The sequence below is a fragment of the Haplochromis burtoni genome, unplaced genomic scaffold, assembly GCF_018398535.1.
Source record: "Haplochromis burtoni strain Fernald_Lab_line unplaced genomic scaffold, NCSU_Asbu1 Contig_396, whole genome shotgun sequence".
In the NCBI taxonomy this organism is placed as follows: domain Eukaryota; kingdom Metazoa; phylum Chordata; class Actinopteri; order Cichliformes; family Cichlidae; genus Haplochromis; species Haplochromis burtoni.
In genome coordinates, this window is record NW_024582757.1 from 199,829 (window position 1) to 225,767 (window position 25,939).

The window sequence follows — 25,939 nt, forward strand, 5'->3', positions numbered from 1 at the left end:
AGAGAGAGATTGCGCTCAGCTTTCCTACACTCTCTTTTTTCATTTTTCACAGTGTGGAGTTTCTCCATGGAGACTTTTTCCTTCCAGAGATAACCTTCACCTTAATGGGAGCAATAGTGTCCATTACATTTAACATGTTAGCATTGAAGCTATTGACGAGCTCATTGACTGACCCTCTGGACAGGTCAGGTGTTAATGGGAAGACCTGGTTAAAAATTGCACTACTGTGTTCAGTTATACACCGTTTTGTGATCACTGTTGTTGATATATTTGTGTGGGCTGAGATTTTACTTTCAAAGAAAACACAGTAATGATCAGACAGCCCACATCAGACACAGTAACTTTGAAATGCTCAGGCCCTTGGAGATCAGTAGGTCAAGAGTGTGTCCTCTATTATGTGTGGCCTCTGTTACATGCTGAGTCAGCCCAAAGTTGCCCAGAGTGTTACTCAGGTCTTTAGTCCCTTTGTCCTGAGGGTTGTCCACATGGATGTTAAAATCCCCAACAATAATTACACAGTCGAAATCAACACAGATCACAGACAGCAGTTCACTGAGGTCATTAAAAAAGTCTGTGCAGTATTTGGGAGGCCTGTAAACATTAAGAAACACAACTTTGGATGGGGCCTTCAGCTGTAAAGCCACATATTCAAAAGACTGAAAACTTCCAGGAGATAGCTGCTTACATTGAAATGATTCATTAAATAAGACAGCAACCCCTCCTCCTCTCCTGCCTTGTTGTTGAATTGTGCTATACAAATAAACTTGCCTTGCCTTGCCTTTAAATGTTTTTAAATACATCTAACTGTGCACAGATCAGGGAAATCAACAATTTTTGCAAGCGTGATAATATGATTTTGGATTTTGCTTCCAAAAACCAAACAAGCTCTGTTTTTATCCTCTGTATTTGTAAATCCCTGTGTAGGACGTCTTATTGTGTGTGGGCCCATTGTGACATAATCTGTACATGTAATGGAAATTATGTTTCTACATATGCTCTGTTCCTTTCAGAAAGCCATAGCCTAGCTGTCTAACAATGCTCTGCATGAACCCGTGTCCGCAGTGGTCACAGCCTTTGCTACCCAGCACCACAAATAACTGCATAAAATTTGCACACAATTATTGAAGCAATAACAATTGACCCCTCATCACAGATTATTCCCACAGTATGGACATGAACTGTGATCCGTTCATTGAAACAGTCATTCCCCCCCTTGGTTTTCTTCTTAAACATAAGATAACCTAAGTATTTGTGCTTTTGGACCTCTTGAGGAGTCCTGACCCTGACTTAAACAGCACTGTCTCGTGCAACAAAATAAGCTCCATTATTATCTTTTTGTTTGCAGGAAAATTGCAGGTTTCCCCAGAGGAAGATGTATTACACCGTGACACACTGACAAGCTGCTCTGCCCAAAATAAACTTCAGGGTGAGATCAGGCCTTGGATTTGAGTAAATTATAGGTTTTTGTTCTTAATACAACACATTCATGTTGACATGGGTGAATCTTGAGAGCTGTATATGGGCTAACCTTTAGGATGAACCTTGTAGGAATATAGTATTTGTTGTATATGACAGTTTAGGCTGGAAAAGATGCCCACCAGACCTTTCGTGCAGCCACCTTCAGCTGCTGCTTATTTATGGGTCTCTCTGCATTCAGTTTTGTCTTCAGTGACTGAAATCAGGTGACTCGTTCATTGTAGATTCCCATTTCTTTGCTGTAAGAAACTCTCTGGTAGTTTTGCGGTATGCTTTGGGTCATTATCCATTTTCATTGTAAGCGCTGTCCACATCATGTGGCTGAATCTAAGCAGAGAGAGTGGCCACTTGCACTGCCATTTCATTATATTGAGAGTTCTAGCGAACTAACTTGAAAATTTATCTTATCTTCAGGATGGTGATGATCACCATGTTAGTTTTTGCAATCTGTAGTTTCCTTATTTGGACATCAAGTTGCTGTGCTCACTTATTGGCTAAATAAAAGCTATATGGATGAAAGCATAGACACATATATGTGCTAATTTGTGTTAAGTAACAAACTGCTAACATTTAAACCACCGCCTAAATTGGATAAGTTGTACCACACAGCAAGCTATAATGACTGTCAGATAGCTGCACAAAAAAAGAAAAAGAGGCAAAACAAGCATGAAAACTATGAGAAGTTCTAGTTTAGTGATTCCAGTTAGCAAAAAATGGTGCTAACAGATAGCGATTAGCTACAGCTGCCTGTGTTAGCACACCTGTTAGTTAAAACTCACACCCCTAACTCTAATATTCAAATGGAATTATAATTAAATTCCCCCAGTATCATTTTAGTGAAACGAAAACTATCCATAGAGCTATGTATTAATGGTTGTGATGGTAATTAGACAAATGGTGGAGTACTAAGTTGTAAGGTGAAAAAGCAAACTAGGTTAGCTGAGCTGCATCTGTAGACTGAACAAATTCCTCAAATGGTCTCTTAGTACAATTAGCCATGCAGCTAGCTGTTACATTTGTCCTATAATTGCATTTATCATACTCCAAAATGCACAACAGTAACTGTCAGTGACTCAAAGGCTTTGTGCTTTAAAATTATAGTTGTAGTTTATCAAGTTTGATTGAGAACTGCCTGATGCCACTGAATTCTTAAATATATTAATAAAGGCAAACTATAAACTGCAGTTATAAACATTTAAGAAATAGCCACATATTTTCAAAGCTATGTTTAGTAAGTTCACATCATATTTTTGGTGTTAACTGTAGCTGTGTCAAAAAACAAACAAACTGCTGAGTCCATTTGCTCACATTTTGGTCATGTCCATCAGTTTTAGCTATGCAAATCTGACTTTAACTAAATTAAAGGAGACTGAAACCAATCTACAGCTGTATATATCCCTTCAGCGGGCAGTTTAGGGTTAGGGATGAATCTTCTTGTGAGTGAAAACAACTGCTAAATCCAATGTAAATGCAGCTAACCTCAGAGTCACTCAGTCTCTATTGGCTGCTGATTGAGGGCGGACGTGAGCTTGAGCTGGGAGTGACTCAGTGTGAAAGGTCAACTGATCCCCCACATGGGGAGTCTTTTTGTCCGCCAGGCTGCCTCTGGGGAGACTAGAAAACGTGCTTGTGGTCTTGTCATCGCCCCAATTTCATCATCACTTGAAAACTGCTAGAAATCTCTAAAGTGGACACTATGTTGGTTCAATAAGGCCGCTTATTTTTAGATCCATAATTTTGTTCTTTAACTCTGCTAGGGTTGCTTTGCATGAGTCACAGTTCAAGATGATGCTTACTTATGTTATACTGGGCTTTGGGTGCAGACCATCTGTTCATCTTCTGTCTGAAAGAAGAGTTTGTAAATAGTAGACTTGCTTCCATATAACAAAGCTTATGCACAAGTCCAGTAAGGAAGGTTGGAATTTGTCTGCCTGCTTCCTGGGTGTACATCTGCTACTCTGGTCTATACATGACTTCCACTTTCCCACGCTGACAGACTAAATATTGACAACACTACTCTATTCTTGCCCAACTTCAGCATCCAGTTTAATTCTTAGTGCTCTTCTGTCATTATGTCTTTCAGACTTTTCATGTAACCCACCTCACCATGGTCACTCAGACCCATCCAGGCCCCCACCAACATCTAGACTCTGGGGGTCCTGTCCTAATTCCTATCACCGCTGGGATTCGGATCTGCCATGATGGATCATAGGAGTTTAATAAATAGATTAGATTCGTTCACTTCTATATTACAATAAGTCATGTTCAACTGTACCAAAAGACCTCTCCTTGAACTGCGTTTCAAAAAGCTTTTTTGATTATAGTGACTTTTTGTGCATGAGTTGACCTCATTATTTCTTCATTATTTAATCTCAGCATCCTCCTCCTACTGTGAGAGTAAATGGAAAAGAAAATGAGGGAAAGTGTAATGACCTTCTGTGAACTGCTGAAAACAGCACAATAATAATAAGCCTGAACACTGAATAGTGTTTGAGTGTCTTAAAGTCCCCTTTATCTGTAGTTTTTATTATAATAATGTATCAAATGTATGAAAATAACCTGACTGTAAGGAAGAGGACTCCCTTACTACGTTTTATATTATAATCTGTATAGCACTTTAAGAGCACCTTATCATGCACTTTATTTAGCATCACACTTTAAGCATGGATTTGCACAGAAGTTTAATTATTTATTGAATATTTATTGGGGAATATTTATAAGGTTTACCAGTAAGGACAACTAATGCAAATGTGTGTGTGCAGGTCTAGAATTAAAGGGGTGCAAAGAAGGGATTGTAAGATGTGAGCATTCACCTTTCTTTCCTGTGTTCTTTTCAAGGTGTTTGGGCAAATGCTTCCCCAGAGGTCCAGACACCATTTAAAGCTTCCGGGAGAGACCATGGTTTAAGGGAGTGTGGGGAATATTTTGTGCTTGGGTTTTGGGGTTTTTATAATAATGGGTTTGGTGTAAGATTAAAGTGTAAAATATTTATTAATGTGAAATATATTTATATATTTATTTATTCAAGTTGATGTGATGTATACTATGGTGGAAGGTATGGATTTAAGAACTTACCTGTGAATGGAATAATGGTTTAGTCTGTGACAGCTGAAGGTATTTAAGGCTGCCAGTTGTTATTAGCAGTGAAGTGGATTGTTTGTAAGAAGCTGTATGCTAAATAAATACTTTTTGTTGCCTTGGTCCATCTCACTGTGATTCCAGCTGCTAAGGGCCGCCCTGTGACCTGCATACATAAGGTGTCACTCATGGTGATAAGTATTATGTTAACATCGCAGTGTTACAGAGCTTTATAATGTGTAACCAGCTAATTGTTAAACATCTTTTGGCTAACTCGCAAAAATTTAAAAACACCCAAGAGCAAAAAGCTAGAAATCTGCTAATGATAGTGGAGAACGTAGCTGCTAAAAGGATAGATATTTCTCCAGGAGCTGATGGAGACCAAAAAGAGAGCAACAGTAAATAACTTACTCTTATAATTTATCTTACCTGGTGACCAAAAACATGTGACTAATGTGGCTCCAGTCTTTCTCTGAAAGACTGATTTAATGATAGTTTGAATTGAAGGATCAGTTGAGAACCTAATATGTATAACTAGACTGGTATGTGCATTTTCAGCTGCAAATTTCCATATTTGTTCTTTTGGGTAATATCTACTTAAAAGTGCAGTGCAATTTACAAGCAGAGAATTTGAAGCTTATTTTTTAAATCCCTGCAGCATTACTATAAGACTCACCAGCCACTAGATTATTATAACATTGGACTGGAGCCTCTCCTCTTTTGTGCTTAGCTGACAGGAGTGACACCCGGTGTGGTCTTCTGCTGCTGTAGCCCATCTGCTTCCAGTTTTTTTTTTGTGTTTTGTGATGCTCTTCTTCATACCCAGTTTGTAACAAGTGGTCATTTGAGTCGCTGGTGCATTCCTATCAGCTACAAGCAGTCTGGCTATCCAACAAGCACATCACTTGCTCACTATGTATTTTCTCGCTTTTTTAAACTATAGAAGGATAATGAAGTTTAAACTGTAAACTTTGAGAATCAGAGTTCATTTTTGCACACACTGCAATAACATCCCTGCATCTGCCACGTGTCCTGTCCTGTTCCCTCATGAGAAGGCACCGAATCTAACAACCGGCTCTGTACGGAAGCTAAAAATTTAATGCACATTGACAGCAGGGAGTGAGTTTTCATTGCGTGAGGTGTCTTTCTATCCAGTCTCCCTTGGCAATACTGTATGTATTCTTAAAATAACCCTGAGTAAGCATTTTAAAAGTTTGCAATCGCCTTAAAAGAAGCTGCCAGATGCTAGGAGGGGGGAAAAAAACACGAACAGAACACTAAACAAGACACACTGTCTTTATTTTTGCAGTGGGAATACAAACTTGGAACACAACCATCCATGGAGCATTCACACAATGGGGTTTTTGTTGTTTTTTTCCAGTCAGTGTGCTTTTTGTACAAGCGCATTTTGGAGGAGAGACATCAAAAGCCTGTCACAATCAATGCAGTTAAAGGCGACTTCATGAGACACACATTTGGAAAAAATGAACAAAACGCAGTCCCATTTTCACCACTTAAACACATTCCTGTCATAAGAAAGGCAAAGCAGTAATGAACACACATGACTGATGAACTTTTAATAATAACTGTCCTTAAATATAAGTTTTGCAAAAGCTCAGGAAGGAACCTTGTTTTTACTTTCGGTGGGATTCTGTCGTTTTCACATTTCACTTAAACGATCAGCCGAAGATTCATCAGCCTGCTATGTACTGCTGCTTGTGAAGCTTCATGTTTACCATCAAAATGTCAATCTGCTCAACAGCTAAAATTATTTCTCTGTTTTCTTTCAGTGATGCTTTTAGTAGAGTAGAAGGCGAAGGTCAGGAGATGGAGAGGAATGTGTAAAGGAAGAACCTATTAAATTTTGATGTGGATGGGACATGAGCCTTGATGGAGGACTACTTTTTTTGGTTATTTAATACACATTTACCTGATTTTTATCTGAAGAGTCGGCTCTGTCAGTATTTTAAATTAGAGCCTAATTTAATAATAATAATAATTTACAGGTTCAGTCCAAAGGTATAACCTCCATCAGCACCTTTAAAAGTCACGAAAGCCCATTTCAGACAAGCACATCCTCCCCCTTTTTCTCAGTGTAATCTACAGATGGGCACTCACATGATTACAACCACTGAAATTAAGGGGGAAACTAAACAAAACAGAGGCATCAGCACACTGATGACTTGCACAGGCTTTTGGTCAACATGAAAAAGCACAGGCAGGACCAGGAGGAATGCAAGCACAAGGTTTAAAGAGGCAAAGGAGAATGGCAGGAATGGGCCACTCAAACGGCCCTGCAGAAGGAGATGCACTCCCACCACCGCAGCAGTATCTCTACACACTGGGGAGGAAGATGTCTCTGACACTGGGAGCACATTAATATAACGTCAGAATGACAGAACACCATCACATTACTGGATTAAAGGTTACCCATCCCTTCTCGTTTCTTTAATCTGAAAGTGTAAACACTGATTTTAGCTGGTGTCCTTTTGTGGCATCAAGTTAAAATGATCGAATATTGACTTGTAGCTGACTTGTAGTGATCAAAAATAAATAAATCAGTATGTTTGGTTACAGGTTTCAGTGAAATGTAGTTGCCTTAAGTCTCAAACTTGCTGGTGTAAATTTCTGCTGACCTTAAAAGCTGTAACATAATGAAAACATTTTTGGCTGATGCTTTTTTTTTTATGTTTCCGATCCCATCTTATTAAACATTACCCATTTCCACTTGATATGTCCTTAGTAAAACAAACTTTAGTACTATGAAATACAGAACATGACTACATTCACCTTAGGAAATTCAAACCTTGCAAACTTGCATCTGTGAGTAAGTCAGCCCGTTTGCTGTTTGGTGTAAATGCACTGTCCTGTAAAGGGACTGCCTCTGAATACCCACTGGAGCTGAATCTTTTAAACTCCTGTCTAATGGACTCCAAGTTCAGATGCTCTGGATGACCCTGAGCTGCTTTTAGCAGTCCAGCAGTGTGTTGGGGTGAAACATAACAGAGCGTCTGTGTGGAGAAAACCAAAGCCCTGGTTCAAATTCATTTAATTCAAGCAGTCCATGTCTCATTCATATTTTCCATATTCAACTAAAGATCCCAAATAATAACATTAAAAAAAAAGTGCTGTTTATATATTAATTGCAAAAAATAATACTTTGTAATTTAGATTTTACAGTCACGTAAAAAAGAAAAGACTGGAAACAAGATTTTGACATATAATCTGTCTGACCAGGAAGCTTTAATGCAAAAGTTCACCTTTTGCATTCACAGTTTACATGTTGAAATTAGGCTTTGCTTTTAAGCCACATTTATGTAATGGAAAAAGGAACTAGTTTTAATTAAAATATCTTAATACGCACTTCCCTCCCTGATTTTGATCCGGTATTTTTCTTAGAATTACATGTGCAACAGACGTGATGTGGAATTTGTAACATTTCATTATTTCTGTAGCATCATTGCAGTGATCCAGTACAAAACTTCAATTTTCAAAATATAAAATGAGCTCATAGTGACATTCGACATTATACCTTTAACTTCTTGTAAAGGTTTACACAGAAAAGTCTGTAGCTAGCTGGTCATCCAAATTACAAGTCGAAAGTCACTTTCTGTTTTGAACCTGGGAACGAAAAACAACTTACAAAAAAAGCACGATTAGAATCGTATCCAAATTTACATACTGAAGTCGTTTTTTAGCGTGCCGAAACCAACGAATGTACTGAAATACACTAGTTGCATGTTTCTGAGGGAACATTAGAGGATGTGTCGCAGGACTCCACACCGGGCATAAATGTCCCATTATGCAATGCAGCAATGACGCTGCTGGACTGAGACCTGATATCAAAAACGCTTCAATTTAACTGTTTAAATTTAAAAAGTTTTCAGTTTGCCAAGGATAAATTTATTTGTGCTCGGCTGAACTCAGATGAGGTTGGGTTACCATGGCAACGTGGCTCTCAGGAAGTGACATCCTACAAGCCGAGTAGCGTGTCGGAACATATACTACTGAAATGTGAAAGATTCCCAGTTAAACATGACAAAAGGAATGACGCACAAATAATCGGCGTAGCACTATTTAGCTTTTAGCAGCAGCATGTAATGTATTTTTAAGCATTGGTCAACAACTTCTATGTATATTTAAATGCTTTTGCATATAAATACCATGTTAATAGCAAACTACACTCTGCCTCTGCTTGTAAATACATTCTAATTATAACTAAAGCATGACCCATATCACTTTTTAACAATCCAACAAGCAATTCATGAAACGTAGCAATGTATTTGCACAAAAGCAAAACAGGCTTTATGGTGCTGGTTTTGATATTAGCAAGAATATGTCTCTGTTTTAAAGTAAGAATTCCTTCATATTCTGTGTTTTTGTCAACAAATCGTATGAGAAAAAAATATATATATAAACTATCCCAGTAAATGTGTAATTTTTATGATCTCAGACAAAGACACTGTGTATTTTGTATTTTCCCACATGCACTCTTAGATGGAAAAAAAAAACATACAAACAGCCACAACATCCACTGCATAAACTAGTCCCCACACATGAACCTTCTAATTGTTTGGTAAAAAACTACAATGCCCATGTGTTTTTGAGGAATTAGATACATTTAATGAGCCTCGTTAAATGTATCCGATTATGAACCAACTAAAGCTGAGCTGAGGGCCACCAAGATGCACAACATTATTGGTTTTGTTGACAATCAAGAAAAAATGTAAATAAAAATCTCTCCAGCTTTATCCTTCAAAGCCCTGCCATGTAACCTCAACAAAACATTCACACTCATGCAACATCACGATAGCCTAAAACACGTGAACCCTTGTACATATTTGGTTCCTCATCAATCTTTTAAACCTATAAAATGGATTTTCTCCTTTTGTTCGTGTAAACAAAAACGCTGAGGCGCAGGCACCTCGACTTTAATGCGACAACTAATTTCACAATGATCAATTCTTAATACCTAAATCTAGTAGAGCCGTTGTACATATACAACAAAAAAAAAAAAAAAAAAAAAGCGGTTTTAGAAGTGTGAGAGCGATATTTGGAGCCGGGGAGCAACATCCATCGCAACAAAATCATGGACTTCAGGACCACTATATAAACATGTATGGCTTCCAAACACTCTGAGACAATGAGACAGGAATGATTTAAATACTTCTGTTCACAGCGTAAAACTTTGGATAAACTATTCAAAGAAACGTGTATAATACACTGATGCAGTGTCCTGCGAGGAACAGACATACATCTGCGTGTTACTGCGTACAAAAAAACGTGAGCATAAGGTGTGTCTGGGTCGGTTTGGTCTGAGAGAGCATAAGGTTCGCCGTGAGAAAGCATCTGTTGCAACAACAGCCAGGCAGACTGGCTACGTTTAATGAACACTGTTTAAGCTAATTTCCCCCCGCATGAGTCAGCTCACTACCCAGGAGGCCGAGCTGCAGGCTTTGTGCCAGAAAACTGCTTCCAGTAGTAGCTTCAAAGAGTTAGAAGGGCTGGTGAAGCTTTCCCGAAACATGCTGGACCACATTCCCTGCAGCTGGGATGAACAACAACGCCCTAAAGACTTTAATCACTGTGAGCAACTTGTTGCAGGGGAAACATCTGACCTCTTAATGTGTGTGTGTTCACACAGAGATCAGAGACTCTCAGTTGACGAGAAGTCTTGTGAGCCAAGAAATTCTGGAGACGGCTTTAGTCTTATTCAACCACCAATCGGATAAACTTCAAAAAGACTTCCTCTTTCTCTGCTCTCTGCTGAGGTATTTTTAATGAGCTGGCAGATGCATCTTCCACCTCAGGTGTCACCGTAAGGCAGAGGACCACCTAAATTATCAGAATTTTACACTGACTGATGCGCACACACACACACACACTGTGAAGAGAAATAGCGAAGTAGCAGCAAGCAAGTTGTGGATTTCTGCTGTCAAAGATCACGACGTATGCCTAAAAACGCTTGCTACGAGCTGAGGAGCGATTCTTCCATTAGCTGCCTTTTCCTCCCGCTCAGGAACACCTCCACCATCGTCTCCTCGTCAGCTGATGAAGGGGGTTAAGCAGGAAGGTGAGACCGGTCGTTCTGTTTTTCTCTGTTGATTTTCCTGCTAATGTCGCCTAAGTGCTGTCAGAGCACGAGAGCTGCTCCAGAAGCGTGGCTGTTTTGCAGCGTGAAACCATGACTCATGTCGCTTTGCCTGGTAAAAAAAGGAGCGTCATCGCTGTGTTACTACAAATGACTGGCCGGAGCATTTTCAGGAATACATGCTGAATGCTTAAAAAGCGTTTCTGACAACTAGTGCATATTTCTGATGGTTATAATGACCAAGGTGCTCTCCATAAACACATTCGGAGCTTTAGTTTCCTCATTGTGCACTTTTATATTTAAAAAAAGAAAGAAAATAAAAAGAGCTTGCTCTTTAGCTCTTTAATCAGCTGCTGCACTACAAGGCTGCTTTTACATAAACCGGGTCATAAGGAAGGGTCAAAATCAAGGCACACAGACTTCTCTACTAGTCCTTTCCCTCCCTCCTGCTGTCTGCAGCAGAAGCAGCTTAGAGAAGTTTCTAGAAGGCTCTGTCAACTGCCATCACCGTCAATCCTCTACCTAACAGTACCCGACTGTCGGCCCTGTGCGCTTCAGCCTTGATGTGTCAATCCAGTGGATATCTTTGCTCGCCCTCCTCCCTTTCTTCCTCCTCTCCCCAGGGACCTCTCACAGTCTCTCCTCCATCCGGAGAGAGCAGTAGGTAGAAACAAACAAACAGAAAACAACTCAAACAGCAGCAGCGGTGACAAAATTTCTCCTCTGCCCCTCTATCTCTGGATTTAGCCCTGATTCATTAATAGCCTGAAACGATCATACAGGAATCAGAGCAAACGCGAAACCCGTTACAGATGAACAGCTACGCAAGCGGCGAGGAGGTGGAGGAGTAACTTTCATCTCTTCATTCACAGCCGAGGGGATACCGCATCAACACTGACGTTTTGTTTGCCGCCCGATTTTGTGTTTGTGTTTTCGGGGAGCTGCCAGAGACTTGAAACACATGCTGAGGGATCAACGAGGTCACACAGGGGTGGAGAGTCACTTAACATGGACGGTGTAAACTCTCACCGTTCCCTCTCTAATTACATCTGTTTAAACGCACACTCTCTGGCTTGTGAACATTTGTCACGTTTCACCTTCAAAAGCACATCACCTCAGATTAAATAGACACTGCTGTTCACTTTTCGTGATTACAATTTCTGAGTGAAACAAACAAACAAAAAAAAAAGGAATCGACCAAATTCAATTACCTTAATTTTTTTTTTTTTTTTTTTTTTTTTTAAAGGAAGGGGGGGGTGGGGTGTCTTTTCTCACCCTATATCAGCAGGTATCACTCTCTGGACCAAGCCCAGCTCTTAGGGTAGCCATAGACAACTTTTCCTAATTAGGTCACGGTATTCAACACGTGCATCGGCTGTCTCCATTAGCAACTGACACTCTGATTAATCAGGGAAACCACTGCTAAGCAATCCATCACACTGGGATAATTTATCAACATCAAGTGCAGTCTAGAGGATGTGACCACTTTTACAGGCATTATTTAGTGCTTTGGCTTCGACAGCCACACGCCAAATGCAAAGACAACAAATAACAATTTGCGCGCATACACTCACACGCACACACAGGTACACACATACATGGGAGATTTTAAAAGATATCTCCAAATAGCACAAAGAGAAATTTCAAAGTGTTTCACAAAAGTAGTTCTGTGTTTATCTGCAGGGTCGGCCATGACAACCACGAAGTGATGAAAGAAAAAGCGCTGCTGCAGTGCATTCTAGGGATCTGAATTCATATTTACAGCCCGTGGAATGATAATGTACCAGTTTATTTCCTTTTTTTTAATGTTTTTTTTATTTTACACACATTATCAGCTCCTTTTGTTCCTGCAGCGTCCCATCGTGTTTTGGAATTAATTAATACTCCCACTCATCTGTCTTCATGTCCAGGTAGTTGAGAATGTTCTGGGCAAACTTCACCGCCTGCTTGCGTGCCACCTTGGTTGTCTCGTCGCCTTGCGGGTCAACGGCGTCCAGCGCCAGCAGCTGTTTGGTAAGCAGCTCCTCCAAGATCATGTAGCTCTTGTCGACCCGCTTGCCGTCGAAGCCCAGGACCTGAGCCTGGAGCTCTGACAGGCTCCCCAGGACTTGCCACACAGCTCGATGTGATGGGTGCTCATTGGGGCCTGGCTGGCGGCGTGCTAGAGCCTCGCGTAGGTCCAGGAACGTGATGACCGCCTGGACTTCCACCACAGCACGGCGACGGGCTTCTCTTATGCACGGGTTCCTCGCCGTGTCCACCTGGTCCAGTTGGGTGAGAAGACCCTGCAGCTCAGCTTTGGGTCTGAAGCTGAGGTCACCCATCACGCAGTGTCGTAGGACGCCCTCTCGCAGGTGCGAGATGTGAGCTCGCACGCCCTCGATCTCTCGGATGGAGTTGTTCTGCGCCAAGTCATACCTGTGAGGGTGGGGGCAGAGTCAGTGCTTCTCATGATCAAATCTGCAGAATGAATGACTTGCCGGAGAGTCAATCAATCTTGATATTGTAACTGTGAGTAGGCATCGCTTTAGAAGCTACAACCACAAAATTAGCTTCTTCTTTGGTAAACAAACACTGAAAACCAGTGTTAAAGTACAACATCTATTTATGAAAACAAAAAAACTAACTGAATGAAAACCATGTAGCTCATGTTCAAAAGTCTTTTACATATCATTTCCTGAACACGTACCCACCCATGGATCTTGGATGGGTAAAATGTGACTTTATTGGAGCAATATTTGTTCAGTTGGTCATCAATTCATCAATGAACGATCAATTAAAAATAATCAATTCGGTGCAGCACTCATCTGCAGCTTCATCCTTTATGAGTGACGCCTACCTGCGTGTGTCGTCTCCTTCCCCCTCCAGGTCCAGATGTTTCAGCAGCCCGTTTATCTCCTCCACCACCTGTTTCCTGTAATTTCTGATCACCGCGTTCCCCGAAACATCCAGAGCGTCCAGCTCCACCTGCATCTCTGTCAGGATGCGTGACAGGTGGGCACAGCTGTCCCTCCCGCTCAGACCCATCAGCAGCGCCACCAGCTGGCTGCGGGCCACGCTCACCTTTACCATCACCTGGTTGATGCAGTTCACGGCCTCGTGGGTGTCTCCCGACAGCGGCAGGGAGAGGGTCTGCTGCTGCGTGCGCCCTTCGATCACATCCTGTACAGCGCAGAGGCGCGTTAGCGCCCGGTAGCGTGCTTTGCGGAGCGGCACCCTCCCTTCGGTCTTGACCTGAGTGAGCCTCAGCACGAGCTGCTGCAGAGCGTCCACCAACTCGTCGTTGATCTCTGTCACCCCGCCTGCTCGCTGCGGAGCCACGACGCGCTCGTCCACCAGCTGCCGCGCCTCGTAGCTTAACTGTTCGATGGCCAGCCGGGAAGGATGGGTGGCGTTCTCTTCTAGATAACGCAGGAGTCCCTCCACCTCCTGAGCCGCTCTTTTTCGCGCTCCCTGCAGCTCCGGCTTGCCCTCTGTGTCCACCTGGTCCACATCCAGCAGCAGGCGGGTCAGCTCTCGCTCCAGACGCTTGTAGTCCCGATCGTTCTGAAGGCCGCTGAAGGTGCACACCTGCGGCCCCAGAGACGCCACCTCCTTCTGTATCTCGTACAGCCGCATCATGGCAGGGTGCTGCGGATGATATGCCGGCTGCTGCTGCTCCATTGGATGTTGTTGCTGCTGCTGTGGACCACCATGGTCCATCCTCTTCCCGCCATCAAAGGGCTTCCCAAACAGGCTGAAAAAAATGAAGCAGGAAAGGGAAGTCAGAACAATGAGCAACTGGAACAAACAGAGCCTCAGCAGACCGTATCAACAAGCCAACACAAACTCTGTAACCACATTCAGAGGCTGAAATCTTGAAGAAATCAAGAAGAATTTAGAACAACGTAGCATAAATGCCACTGGTCCTGTTGTCACACTAATTAGCATGTAAATAATGTAGCATTTGAGTTTTGCTCTATGGAAACAAGCACACGCCTGCAGTAGGATTGACCTTCTGACACAGCCAGGAAGGCTGTTATGAATCACTGGAGACTAACTCCCACTGGCTCACAAAAACAAAAAAGGATTTATTGTTGCTTGGCAAATTTGCAGACACATTTCTGTTTATATGTCAGAAAATTCCGCCTGGTGGCAAAAGTCATTAAACAGGATGACACTATGTTTAGCATCAGCAATCCTGACAATGTGCTGCCTAATTTTTGTAAAACTTCACTGTGAAAACTGAGCCTGCAGGACCAGTTTGCAAAAAACACTCCATTTGTTCCTAATTTCTTGCAGCGTTTCAGTCAAACTGTAACTCTCTGAAGATTTTTCACAGCCGATGTCGTCTGACACGATGCCATAAAAACACATTTGAAAGGATTCATTAAACTAAATGAGTTTAAAAAAAATAGCACTGTGTGGCGATTGGTTTTTTAGATACTGTGCAAACCTCTTTGCACACCCCTCATTTTTTTATATTTTGCTTCCAAGGTGCCAGACTTTCTTGTCATTTTTAAAAAGCGTTCTTGAGTAACAGTTCTTCAGGCTTTCTGATGGTCTTTCAAAGTTTTTCTTTGGAAATTGGCTTTTTGTTTACTCATTTTCAGTGGAGTCCTTGTACCTGACCATTTTCAGAGGAATGTTTAAGCTTCTTAATACTGATCTATGAATCACTCAAGCATACAAAAGGCATCTAACCCAAAGAATGAACCAGTGATGTGCCTACACATAATAGAAATCGTGGCAAAGAGCCCATTTTAAATAGTATCTTTAAACACTTTGTTTTTAGCAGCCTGTCACAAAAACACATCGGTCCTGTTTTTTTCTTGAAAATAAAAATGTTACAGACAACACAGTTTGACAAACATAAAATAGTATTTTTGCACTGACATGGTGATTTTTAAAGGGCTATAAGCCAAAATGGAGACAACTGGAGGACAACGATGAAGTCGCAGGCCTAAAAAATTTATCAGCAGCATCTGAAACTCAAGTCCTCCAGAAACAGGAAACAAAAATCAAGCAAAGACCTGAAACAGGACCTGACATCTGGCCATTCAACTGAGTCATCCACTGAAGCCTCAACAGAAAGGGTCTCAGTAGAAGGCAACTTATAACCAAAAGGTTCCAGAAATAGGCCCATAAAAATAGAAAACAAATGAATAAAGCTTACAATTTACATTTTTCTGATCATATTCATCCACATGTTCAGACTGCTGGCCATTTTTACACTGCTCTGTGGAAATTTTATCATGTCCTCTTGCATTTGTGCCTCTACGATGCACGCTGGAGTTCCTACAGTTTCTCTAAACAGCAATGCTTCAACTTCACTTTCATTTTTTTAAAAGTGGACAGAGGCGTCGAAGTATGGCAAGTGATGAGCGAAGTGACGAGTTTCGGTTTGTCCAAGAAACTCTGCTCTAAACCTGCAGACGACTGCACGAGGGCCTGACCACAGTGTTGGTCATTTCATCCCTCAGACCCCTCAGGATTGGAGAATATGGCCTCTTCTACTGTAACCAGAGCCCCAGCTCTCAGCACCAGCAATGATCCTTCACATCAAAGTCAGGCCATTTTAGAAGTTCCTGTTTCCTCACTGGAGGAAAACTCAGAGTAAACAACACAAGCGGTCAGAACGAGAGAGAGCAATCTAAAAACATCAGCCAACATAAACAGACCAGAAGGGCCTGAGAGGATGATCCAGAAAGGGAGGCTGGCCAAATATAAATCAAATGAACATCAAGGTTGCTCTCCTGAACGAGCAAAGACATCGTGTTAAAGAGCTCAAAGACTGTGTCTATACATCTTTAACGTTCAGTAGTAACCTTATTTTGCCAGGACATGACAATAAAAAAAACCCCAAACTGATGACATCATCCAAAATCCCCTATATTTAATCAAAGACTTCTTTATGTTAAGAAGCACAATCCCTGTTCAGGCCAATGACAGCGCAGCTATAGACAAGAACAACTTCCCACATAATATACTCACACAAGATTCTGCCCTTACAACTGCAAGAAAACAAATGAGGTTAACCTACATTTAGTCTCGACAAGACAAACACCCACATGACAACCACTGGGAGCACTGCAGCGCGTTTCTATGAGATATATTGCCTGAAGTGATCGTGATAAAGCTCTAATCCGCGTTAAAAGACGGGATCCAGATTCCTTTGCAGTGCGACTGCCCATCGAGCTTTTTAATACCGAGCAGAAAATAAACGCAGCTGACCAACACCCAAAAAATTTGAAACGGTTCATAGCGCCTCCAGAGTGAATCTCCACACAGGAAGATTCGGTCAGACGGCCTCATTAAATGTGTCACAGGTGCCTTGAGCTCTGGAATATATTCCCAGTTAGACATTTAGAAAAATGCCATTAAGATAGAAGCATCTGCCTTTTAGTTTAGGATTAATAACACGGCTCTCGTGAGGGCTGAAAAGATTAAATCATCTTTTGCGTTTAAAAAAAAAGAAAGAAGCTTTGCCAAACTCCAATGTGAAGATCTGCGGCTTTCCTCCCTCTAAATAGATCATTTGTGGTTTGGTTGCGTATCTGATGACAACACAAAATTGAAAAGGTGAAATTACGTGAAAAAAAGCAGCCACATTAAAGACAGAAAGAGCAACAGATGATGACGTGTTTCAGCCCTCTTTGGTGCCTCTTCTTTCTGTAATCATTTTACTGTCTTGTTGCAGTTGTGCACGTCTTTAAGGTCATTTTGTACTTTTTATCCCATGAATGTGTCTATTTTAGACCTTCTGAGTCAATCTGCAACACCTGTGTGCACATCCACACAGTTTTGCTTGTTCTTTTGCTCATTTAGCGTGTTCTGTGGTTCCTTTTCCTTTCTTTTTCTGGTAGTTGTGTATTTTTATACTCTTGCTTTCTCATGTAATAATTTTGAGTTGCTCTACTGTCATTTTGTGGCCCTTAAAAGTCATTCTGTGCATCTCAGTAGCTGTCGTCATTTCAGATCATCTGCACATCATCGATCAGTTCCCGGGGGTCCTGCAAGTAATGGAGTACACAAAAGCAAAGCCTTGACAGCGGCTATGTACAAATCCATCACAGGCATGAACTGTTTGATTTCAGCCCTGTTCAGGATTTTGGATCTGTGTCTCTTTATAGCATCTTCATATCTCTGCAGATGTTTTGCATTTATTTGTGAAATCTTGGAGTCTTTCTAGCCACTCTGTACCAAATGTCATGTCTTTGTAGCAGTTTTGTTTCACCTTATATGCATTTGTGTCTCTCAGTTTTCTTTGGGTTTTTTTTTTTTTTTTTAAGGACAAACTGAACTGTTCAAAAATTGCTTTCTGCTATAGACGATCCCCCATTTAACCCCCCTGCTATGATGTTATGGTAAATGGCCTGTATTTGTATTTACTAGTCCCTAAGGACCCCAAAGCGCTTTACACATCCAGTCATCCACCCATTCACCTGGGGCGCACTGACAGAGGCGAAGCTGCTGGACACTGGCGCCACCAGGCCCTCTGACCACCAGTAGGCAACGGGTCAAGTGTCTTGCTCAATGACACAACAACCGAGACTGTCCAAGCCAGGGCTCGGTGTTATGCTAAACACTAGAGCACACAGACATGAAAGGAAAGCTCTGCCAGCATGATTATTACATGTAAATACAGTAGCCGCCAGTATGATGTCTTGTTATCCAAAGCATCAATTAGGCTTATTAGCAATAGATAGGATTATGTATCAATGTTGCCTAAAGTACTTTTACATAACAGGGCGAGGGGATGGGCATTTCCACAAGAGTGGATGAGCACATGTCGGGCCAGAGCTTACAAATCTGAGTATTTATTAGGATAATCTCAGCAAAATCCACAGCCTGCCTTGTCTGAGCCAAGACAGACAAGGCTGATGTGGTGGTTTCAAAGCTAAGGGCAGGTTTGCCTCCCTCGTGGGAGGGAATCAGTCCTCCATTCCCATGAGTCTCGCTGCATGAAGGGTGACCGAGCTGCAGGTGACACGCATGCAACACCTCCTGCTTATCTCCCAGATAAAGGCTTCGAGCTCCATCCCCGGCTGCCTGCATGCTTGCCGGTCCTCCTGCACGGCTTTGCGCATTATGTCACCGCAGAAAATCCCGTCCTGCCGCCTGCGTGCGAACGCATCTACCTCTGAGAGCCCATGTATGTTGCCGGAGCTGCGCTACAAGAAGCACAGATACCACACCTCCAGATCTCGACAAAACAGCTCAAAGCATCTCCAGATGCTGTCAGCTGCATCCTTTCTCTCTCGTGCACACACGCACACATACACAGACAGCTAGATACATACACACACACATACACACACACACAGCAGCAGCATTCCTCTCACCTTTTCAAAACCCCGAACACATTCGCGCACATTTTCACGGATGTCTGTTTCCATCAGCCAAATGCTGGGCGGCTCGTGCAGGAAAGATGCATCCAAAGGGATAAAGCCGAAATCCGGGAGATCTCGATGCTCCTGCGGTCAGCTTCAGTATCCAGCGACTGACTGTGACTGACTGACTGCGGTCGGGCTGCTGTCGCCCCTCCCACAGCCTCTACCACCAGATTCCTTCCTCCGCTGCCCTTTAAAACAACTTAATTTAAAAATAAATATGCTACCAAGGACTCATGAAACGCTTAAATGGAAACAGCCATTACAAAAACCGGTTTACAGCAGACACTCCCCTGTGAATACCATTGTTAGTGTGTTAAGCTAGCTACTGATGATCACCTGACACAGCCCCACCTCAGCCAAATAACTCTGGCTTTTCAGCGTAAATACATCAACACCGCCACCTCTCTTTAACAGTTTCGCTCTTACCTGCATAGCCAGCGTACAGCCATCGGAACTGTTGCGGAAAAGTGCGCACCTCCTGTGACTAAAGCTAAACATTAGCCTACCTAGCTACCTTCGAGTACTTACTTTACAGTTCGTGAGGATATGAACTAACACGGAGTTTGTGTTTCCTCGCTAATATTGAAGAGACGCCATTACATCAGTGTTTTATTGATGTTAACAAATAAGAAATACAAGTCTATGTTTAGTTACCGCACGACACGTATATGCGGATGTAAAATAAATCGCATAATCCTGTTAATATTCGGATAAACAGCTTTACTATTTTTAACCTTGTGCAAATTTTGGTCGACCAGCAATAGGCGCGCTTCATTTGGTCATGACTCCGCGTCGTTTACCGGTGCTAAGATAAACCCCGACTTTGCTACTGTTTAACTTTTACTTTAGTCTATTTAACTTAGTTAACAAAAAAGTTTGACGAGCATTATTTATTGTGTAGTAAAAAAAAACAACCTAACTAACAATCTAGCATCTCCAACAATTCAATAACAGAACGGAATAGGCATTTAGATACTTTGTGAGAGTAAAAGTACTAATAGCGAAACCTACACAGATAATCCATGTGGTTTTCAAGTTTAATTCGACAATAATGATATTTATCAAGCTACGTTGAGCCCTGCTCAACTTCGTCTGCTCCAAGCAGGATCCGGACAAACCTCCTCCTCCTCCTCCTCCTCAGCCTGTTATCCTTAGCTCAGCTCCCCTCTCAACCTGACTCTGCTGTACAACATGCAACATTTACCACTGAAATATAGTTATTAGAAGAAATATAGTATATAAATATAGTATTAGAAATATAGTATTAGAAGTAGTATACAAAATAATAATAATAATAATAATAATAATAATAATAATAATAATAATAATAATAATAATGATGATGATGATGATGATGATGATAATACAATACATAGGAAGGGCTGCAGCAAAAGAAAAATAAATATAGTGGGGATTTTTGCTTCATAGTGACTACATATGCATATTCCTAACATCTAATCTGGTTGACCTCTTTTTTTTTCTTTTACCCCTACAGCCGTTTTTTTCAATTCGTTTATTTTTTAATAAGGAAAAAATGTGACTTAAGCTTAAATAAATAAACAAATAGATAACATAGACATATATTTATTCCCCACATTACTTTCTGTTTTGGCTCTTTCTGTAGTCTTACATTTAAAGAATATCCTAAACTGACAAGAAACCTTTTTTCTGTTGTCGTTTTTTAAGTGAATCCGGGATTTACCGGTGAGATTGCCGAGCGCATCCATGCTCCTTGTTGGGCTCACGTGACCAAATGGCAGGCAGTTGTACAGAGAAGGGCACGAGCTCAGTGAAAGTTTGGTTGTGTCCTCGAGCTCAGTCTTGTGCTGTTTAGTGGTTTTTGGCGTGATTTGTTTTATCTAAGTCGCTTTTTTAGAGTCGGCTTGCAAAAATGGCCGCCAGGACAGCTGCAGCTGCGAGACGGTCGACATGGAGGAGCTTCTGTCCTTCCAGTCTCCGCTTATCTGCAGGTAGCAGTCGGCTCTGCAGCTCCAAACAGGCAACCCAGAAGGACAAGCCAGTAAATGTTTGTATAATGACAATTTATTACATTTATACACTGTTTAAAGGGCTGCCATTTGTTAGCTATAGACGGCTGGGTGGTTGTTGTTGACGATCACGTGTGGCGCCATTTTTTATGCCCACATTAAAGACGTGTGTACGAAATAAGCTGTTTTTAAAAAAAATTTAAACGTTGCAGGAAATAAAGTGTTATTGACAAAAATATATTGCAGTGCTTTAGACTTTATTAGGGTTAAATCGGTGTTACAACGTCTGTTTTAATGATACAGTTGTAGTATAAGTATTTGTAGGAAAGTAATTGAGAACAATATATTATGGTTTAAAGTTATATTTTAAGACCTGAAGTGTCCAGCAATACATCGTCTTAGATTTCACTTTTTTTAACAGTTTCAAAATTACATGGATTTGTTGTAGTTTGTAACTGCAGATGTTTAATAATAACTGTTTAATAATACAGTATTTCTTTAAAAATGTAAATACGTCTGCTTTACATATAAGCGTGCATTGATATGCCTGTCAGTAATCAGACTGAATTTGCTGACCCAGTGTTTTGCATTTGGATTGTTTTACCTCTCTTTTCGTCTCTTGGCCCTGGAGCGTTTTTTATTCCTCGCTGCTCTTTCCATCTTGAAGTCTGCTCGGTAATGATAAGCTGTAAGGTGGAGGTCACTGCTCATTTAAAGCCACGTGATGTGCATCTGCTGTGTGGAGTTTCAGTCTTTACCAGACTGTCTTTAAACCTGAGTTCCAGATGATATCTGCATTTTTCATTAGTACAGATGTGGCTGTGTTGGTGATGCTAACTTTGCATGTGGAATTCAAACTACATGTATTTGTGTCTGATGAGCTCATCGTTGTCATATGGGGTTTGCATAGGTGAAATTTGGGACATCTTCAGCCTTCTGACTGTTGTCACCTGCAATTCTACGCTCAACTTTTGTGTTAGCACCCTGTATCTTTCCCGTTAAGTTATTTTTGTGCTGATACTGTGTTGTCTGAACCCATCGTTACAGTAGTGTCTTCTTTTTTTACATAGAGATCTACATATAGACCAGAACCCAGCTCCACACATGACTGGGTCGGTCCACCAAACTCGCTCTCCAACATACGGCCAATTATTTACCACATCCCGGAGAATGAAACAGAGCTGGAGAAACGGCTGAGAAACCTGAGGCAGGACACAGAGGACTGGAACCACAATTTCTGGGCCAAGCAGAACATCACCTTCAGCAAGGTTACTGAAATACTTTTTAAAAAGTGTTTCTCTGGGGTCAGGGACTGGCCTCTGAAAACTAGTTTGTCTAGTTTTTGGAAGTCTCATTTGTAGGTGGGGTGAAAAGCCAGTCCCTATGGAGGGTAAGGGGGGTATTGTCTAAAAATAGGGAGCACAGTGTAGAGAGAGAAGCCCGCATAGTGCTGCTTTTAACTGTTGAGATGGAAACTGACAAAGATACCATGGGGGACTTAATTGTTCGATCCCCTGCTTTATTTATACGTTTTCTCGCGTTTTATGGTAGCTTCATTTTAATGAAGGGAGACAGAATATTCCCAAATCCCAAAAACAAAACACTCAAGTGAGTCGACATCCCTCCTGAGATGTCAATATTTTCATAGAAAAATAGAAAGTTGTGATAAAATTGGTTCTTTTAAGTCATCTGAGCACATGACATGTAGTTTGGAAGAGAATAAAATTCATTTAAGGCTAGTTAGATCATCAGTTAAGACTGTGCTGGCTGTTCTGCCCTTCTGAAAATAAGCTGAAAGGTGGTGGGTGGTGTAAAGCAGGCATAGAAGCGGTTGTTGGTTCATTGTGGGGCAGGTGATTTCAGAGTATGAATAAGAGTGGGAAGTTGATGTGCTCCAAGAAAACCTTTAGCCACAGAGGAAGTGGAGTCTTTAGTCTTTGCAGAGAAACTGAAAGTTACTCCTAAATTAAATTCCTAAATTGTTTGTGATATTGTCCTGAGAGCATAAAGATGATGTCTTCCAATTTATTACAGTTAATGTATATTTATGATGGTAATTGTTGGCCTGTATTTGTATAGCGCTTTACTTGGTTCCTACGGACCCCAAAGCGCTTTACACTACATTCAGTCGTTCACCCATTCACACACACATTCACACACTGGCGACGGCAAGCTACATTGTTGCCACAGCTGCCCTGGGGCGCACTGACAGAGGCGAGGCTGCCGAACACTGGCGCCGGCAGGCCCTCTGACCATCACCAGTAGGCAACGGGTGAAGGATCTTGCGCAAGGACACAACGGCCGAGACTGTCGGACTGCTCGAACCGGCAACCTTCCGATTACAAGACGAACTGCCAACTCTTGAGCCACGATCGCCCCATGATGATTCATATTGTCCTGCTACTGCTGCTATTTATTTCATATGCCGGCATGCCGTACTGCCGCTTAAATCCAATGAATCAAATTGATATTAGAAGAAAATTCATCTGTAGCTGTTACAAAACCAAACCAGGTGAGCGATCCCTGTCGGCTTGTTAGTTCACTTTTCTTAAAAATAAAATGGAAATTAAATTAAACAAGATGAAGTCCACTAACCGCATTATCTGCCCTGCCAACTTCCTACTTGCATTAGAATCATGCTGTAATTTCCATCATTATTAATGGAGACTGTAATAGCAGTGGATGTAATTAATCTCTGTGTGCTGAGCTCGTATGTGTGTAAAATCATTTCACCAGTAGAGGGCAGCATTGCTTAACAAATGTGTTCTGTTAGGGCCCAGCTATGTAAGAGGTTACAGTGAGGAATAATTGACTGTAGGTTTTATGTGGACCCCAGTCCAAATCTGATTTAACGACCCTTTAATTAACTTTAAGAATGACCTAATTTAAAGTTACAGTTATATCTTAAAAGGTTTATTTGTTGTTTGTTTGTTTTACACTGTCTGCAGGAAAAAGAAGCTTTTATCATTTCACAGCTGAAGGCAAAAGGCTTGACTCTGCGCGATCAGGATGGTGAGGACATGCAGCCTTTTCTGAATATTTCACATTGTTGGTTGGGTTTGCACTTAGACAGTATTTAACCAGCTCAGATGGGTGTACTATGAAACAAGATTACTGGGTGAGTGATGTAAGTCGACCTTGATGTAAGTGAAGGGGCCGCCTTTATACCTGGCTAGATCACCATGGTAACTTATGCCGACCACATCCCTGGTTTGTACCGGTTTATTTTTAGAGTTTCGATTTAAAGTTTTCGCAAATTCTTTTAGTTACAGTGTCTTACAAACACAATATTGAGTCTCTGCTAAATGAATACAAATATTTGCAGTCTGTAGAGCTTAAGACTGCAGAATGAAGCCCAGCTGTGCGGTTAGAGATAATTCAAACTACATCATATTATCACTGGACTTTCCAAATATTCATATTTGGATGACGATGCAGAAAATGTTTAGTTTTTTGTTGGTGTTTTTTTTTTTTTTTTTTCATTGGCTATACATTTTTTAAAAATATATGAAAGTGTAGCAATTTATAAATAGTTATCTATCCCACGTAATCCCTAAAAGTAATCCCACGTCTCCTTCGTTAGGCTGTGGGTGAATTGTCAGAGCTGAACACAGCGAGAGCACCGATGTGTGGCTGTGACATCAGAGATAAACATTGAAGCTAAGCTTTGAGCTCTTGTGATGATCAAAACACTAAATTGACAATTTTCTGCTGCATTACTCATACTTGCAGCACCAGGGTTGCATTTTACTGCATTTATTTAACATTGTTAATAGACCTCTATCCCCCATTCATGTGATAATGTCTCTGATTTGGAGTAAGTGGTGCTCAGTTGACCCATCCGGTGCCGTCTGAAGTGTCAAAAAACACATCAGACAGCCCTTTTTATGTGAGCACAGAAAACCGGGGTTACCAGAGAGAGTTAATAACCACTGGTGTGATGCCTACTATCGCTGACTGAGGTTTTTTTGGTCAAGTCAGCCAACACAAAGAAACCCTGGCTTTGTTGAACTTGCTTCGTAACCTACCCCTCAGGAGGCGCAGTAAACAGCAGTTTGTTTTTCTAACAGCTGGTGAATTGCAGGGGAGATGTATCCTAATGAGAATATAACACAGTGTGCTGTGTCTTCCCTCAGGACGACGGCGGTCCCTGAACAGCGAAGAGATGGCCACGTTTTACAAAAGCTTCCTGGACAAAAACAGAGTACGACATGCAAATTACAACAAGTGAGTTGTTCTGTCTCCCATGATGCTGCTGGGTGGGTGAGTAAGTGAGTGGGTGGGTGGTTGGGTTGTTCAATGTCCCTCTGCAGCAGCTGTGAGCTTTAACTGCACTGCATTAACTGATCGGCAAAGAACAACAAACCTCACAGGCTATGAAGAAGTTTTGTGTGAATTAGCAATGCAAAGTGGCTGACTTGTCTTCATGTTGGCAAAGCTTTCCGCCCACACACATCACCTCAGCAGCATGTGTGGGATTTAATCTCTGACTTTTGATTGTTATATTTATTGTCGTTTCAATTTAAACTCCATCAAAGCACAAATGTTTCCCTTTTCTTCCTTCGGGTGTTATTGTGCATTTGCCCGTTTGAATCTTTATATCAGCATATTTATTACACTGTGCAAAGTGAAACATTCTGTTTTTTGTGTATCCAGGGAATGGTACAGACGTAACTTTACCATCACCTTGCTCTTGGCTCGAGTCACCCTAAACAGTATGTGGAGGACAGTTACGGAAAGACAGAGCAGCAAGAAAAACGGCACTCCTACCAGCTGATAGCAAAGAAAATACACACACCCCCACCCTCCTGTCAAAATATCAAATGCCTTGGCTATATTTTTGTCACTTCTGTTACTGCTTCATGTTTATTCAGACTCTGCAAATGACTGTAAATTATTCTGGAAAAAATAAAGCAAAGCAAAACATGTGA

General features: G+C 41.4%; 2 protein-coding genes across 7 annotated transcripts; one reads left to right on the top strand and one right to left on the bottom strand.

Moving 5' to 3' along the window:
* Nucleotides 1–5,836: 5,836 nt before the first annotated feature.
* On the bottom strand, nt 5,837–21,674 carry bag5 (BCL2 associated athanogene 5). Of its 5 annotated transcripts, none has more exons than XM_005944190.3 (4): nt 21,613–21,628; nt 18,970–19,208; nt 13,485–14,381; nt 5,837–13,063 (listed from the first exon to the last, which is right to left on the bottom strand). In XM_005944190.3, exons 2-4 carry the CDS (start codon nt 18,999–19,001, stop codon nt 12,523–12,525), a joined length of 1,470 nt encoding a protein of 489 aa, XP_005944252.1. In that variant the 5' UTR covers nt 19,002–19,208; nt 21,613–21,628; the 3' UTR covers nt 5,837–12,522. The 5 variants fall into 5 exon arrangements, with proteins under 5 accessions (XP_005944252.1, XP_005944251.1, XP_042068793.1 ...); XM_005944189.3 differs by lacking the exon at nt 21,613–21,628 and adding an exon at nt 19,447–20,272; XM_042212859.1 differs by lacking the exon at nt 21,613–21,628 and adding an exon at nt 19,447–20,272 and having other exon boundaries at nt 18,970–19,219.
* LOC102298290 (cytochrome c oxidase assembly factor 8) lies at nt 20,720–25,939 on the top strand. 2 transcript variants are annotated; one of them, XM_005944187.3, is made up of 5 exons: nt 20,720–21,040; nt 22,079–22,276; nt 23,957–24,020; nt 25,145–25,235; nt 25,665–25,939. In XM_005944187.3, exons 1-5 carry the CDS (start codon nt 20,912–20,914, stop codon nt 25,783–25,785), a joined length of 603 nt encoding a protein of 200 aa, XP_005944249.1. In that variant the 5' UTR covers nt 20,720–20,911; the 3' UTR covers nt 25,786–25,939. The 2 variants fall into 2 exon arrangements, with proteins under 2 accessions (XP_005944249.1, XP_005944248.1); XM_005944186.3 differs by having other exon boundaries at nt 20,730–21,046.

Excerpts from the sequence above, each read along its gene's own strand:
- bag5 (XM_005944188.3), bottom strand. The coding sequence starts at position 21,668 with ATGGAAAGAGCAGCGAGGAATAAAAAACGCTCCAGGGCCAAGAGACGA. Across the intron at positions 14,382-21,612 it reads GCCAAGAGACGAAAAGAGAG|CCTGTTTGGGAAGCCCTTTG; the intron begins GTAAAACAATCC and ends CATTTTTTTCAG. Across the intron at positions 13,064-13,484 it reads GAAGGAGACGACACACGCAG|GTATGACTTGGCGCAGAACA; the intron begins GTAGGCGTCACT and ends CCACCCTCACAG.
- LOC102298290 (XM_005944186.3), top strand. The coding sequence starts at position 20,912 with ATGGCCGCCAGGACAGCTGCAGCTGCGAGACGGTCGACATGGAGGAGC. Across the intron at positions 24,021-25,144 it reads GACTCTGCGCGATCAGGATG|GACGACGGCGGTCCCTGAAC; the intron begins GTGAGGACATGC and ends GTCTTCCCTCAG. Across the intron at positions 25,236-25,664 it reads CGACATGCAAATTACAACAA|GGAATGGTACAGACGTAACT; the intron begins GTGAGTTGTTCT and ends TTGTGTATCCAG.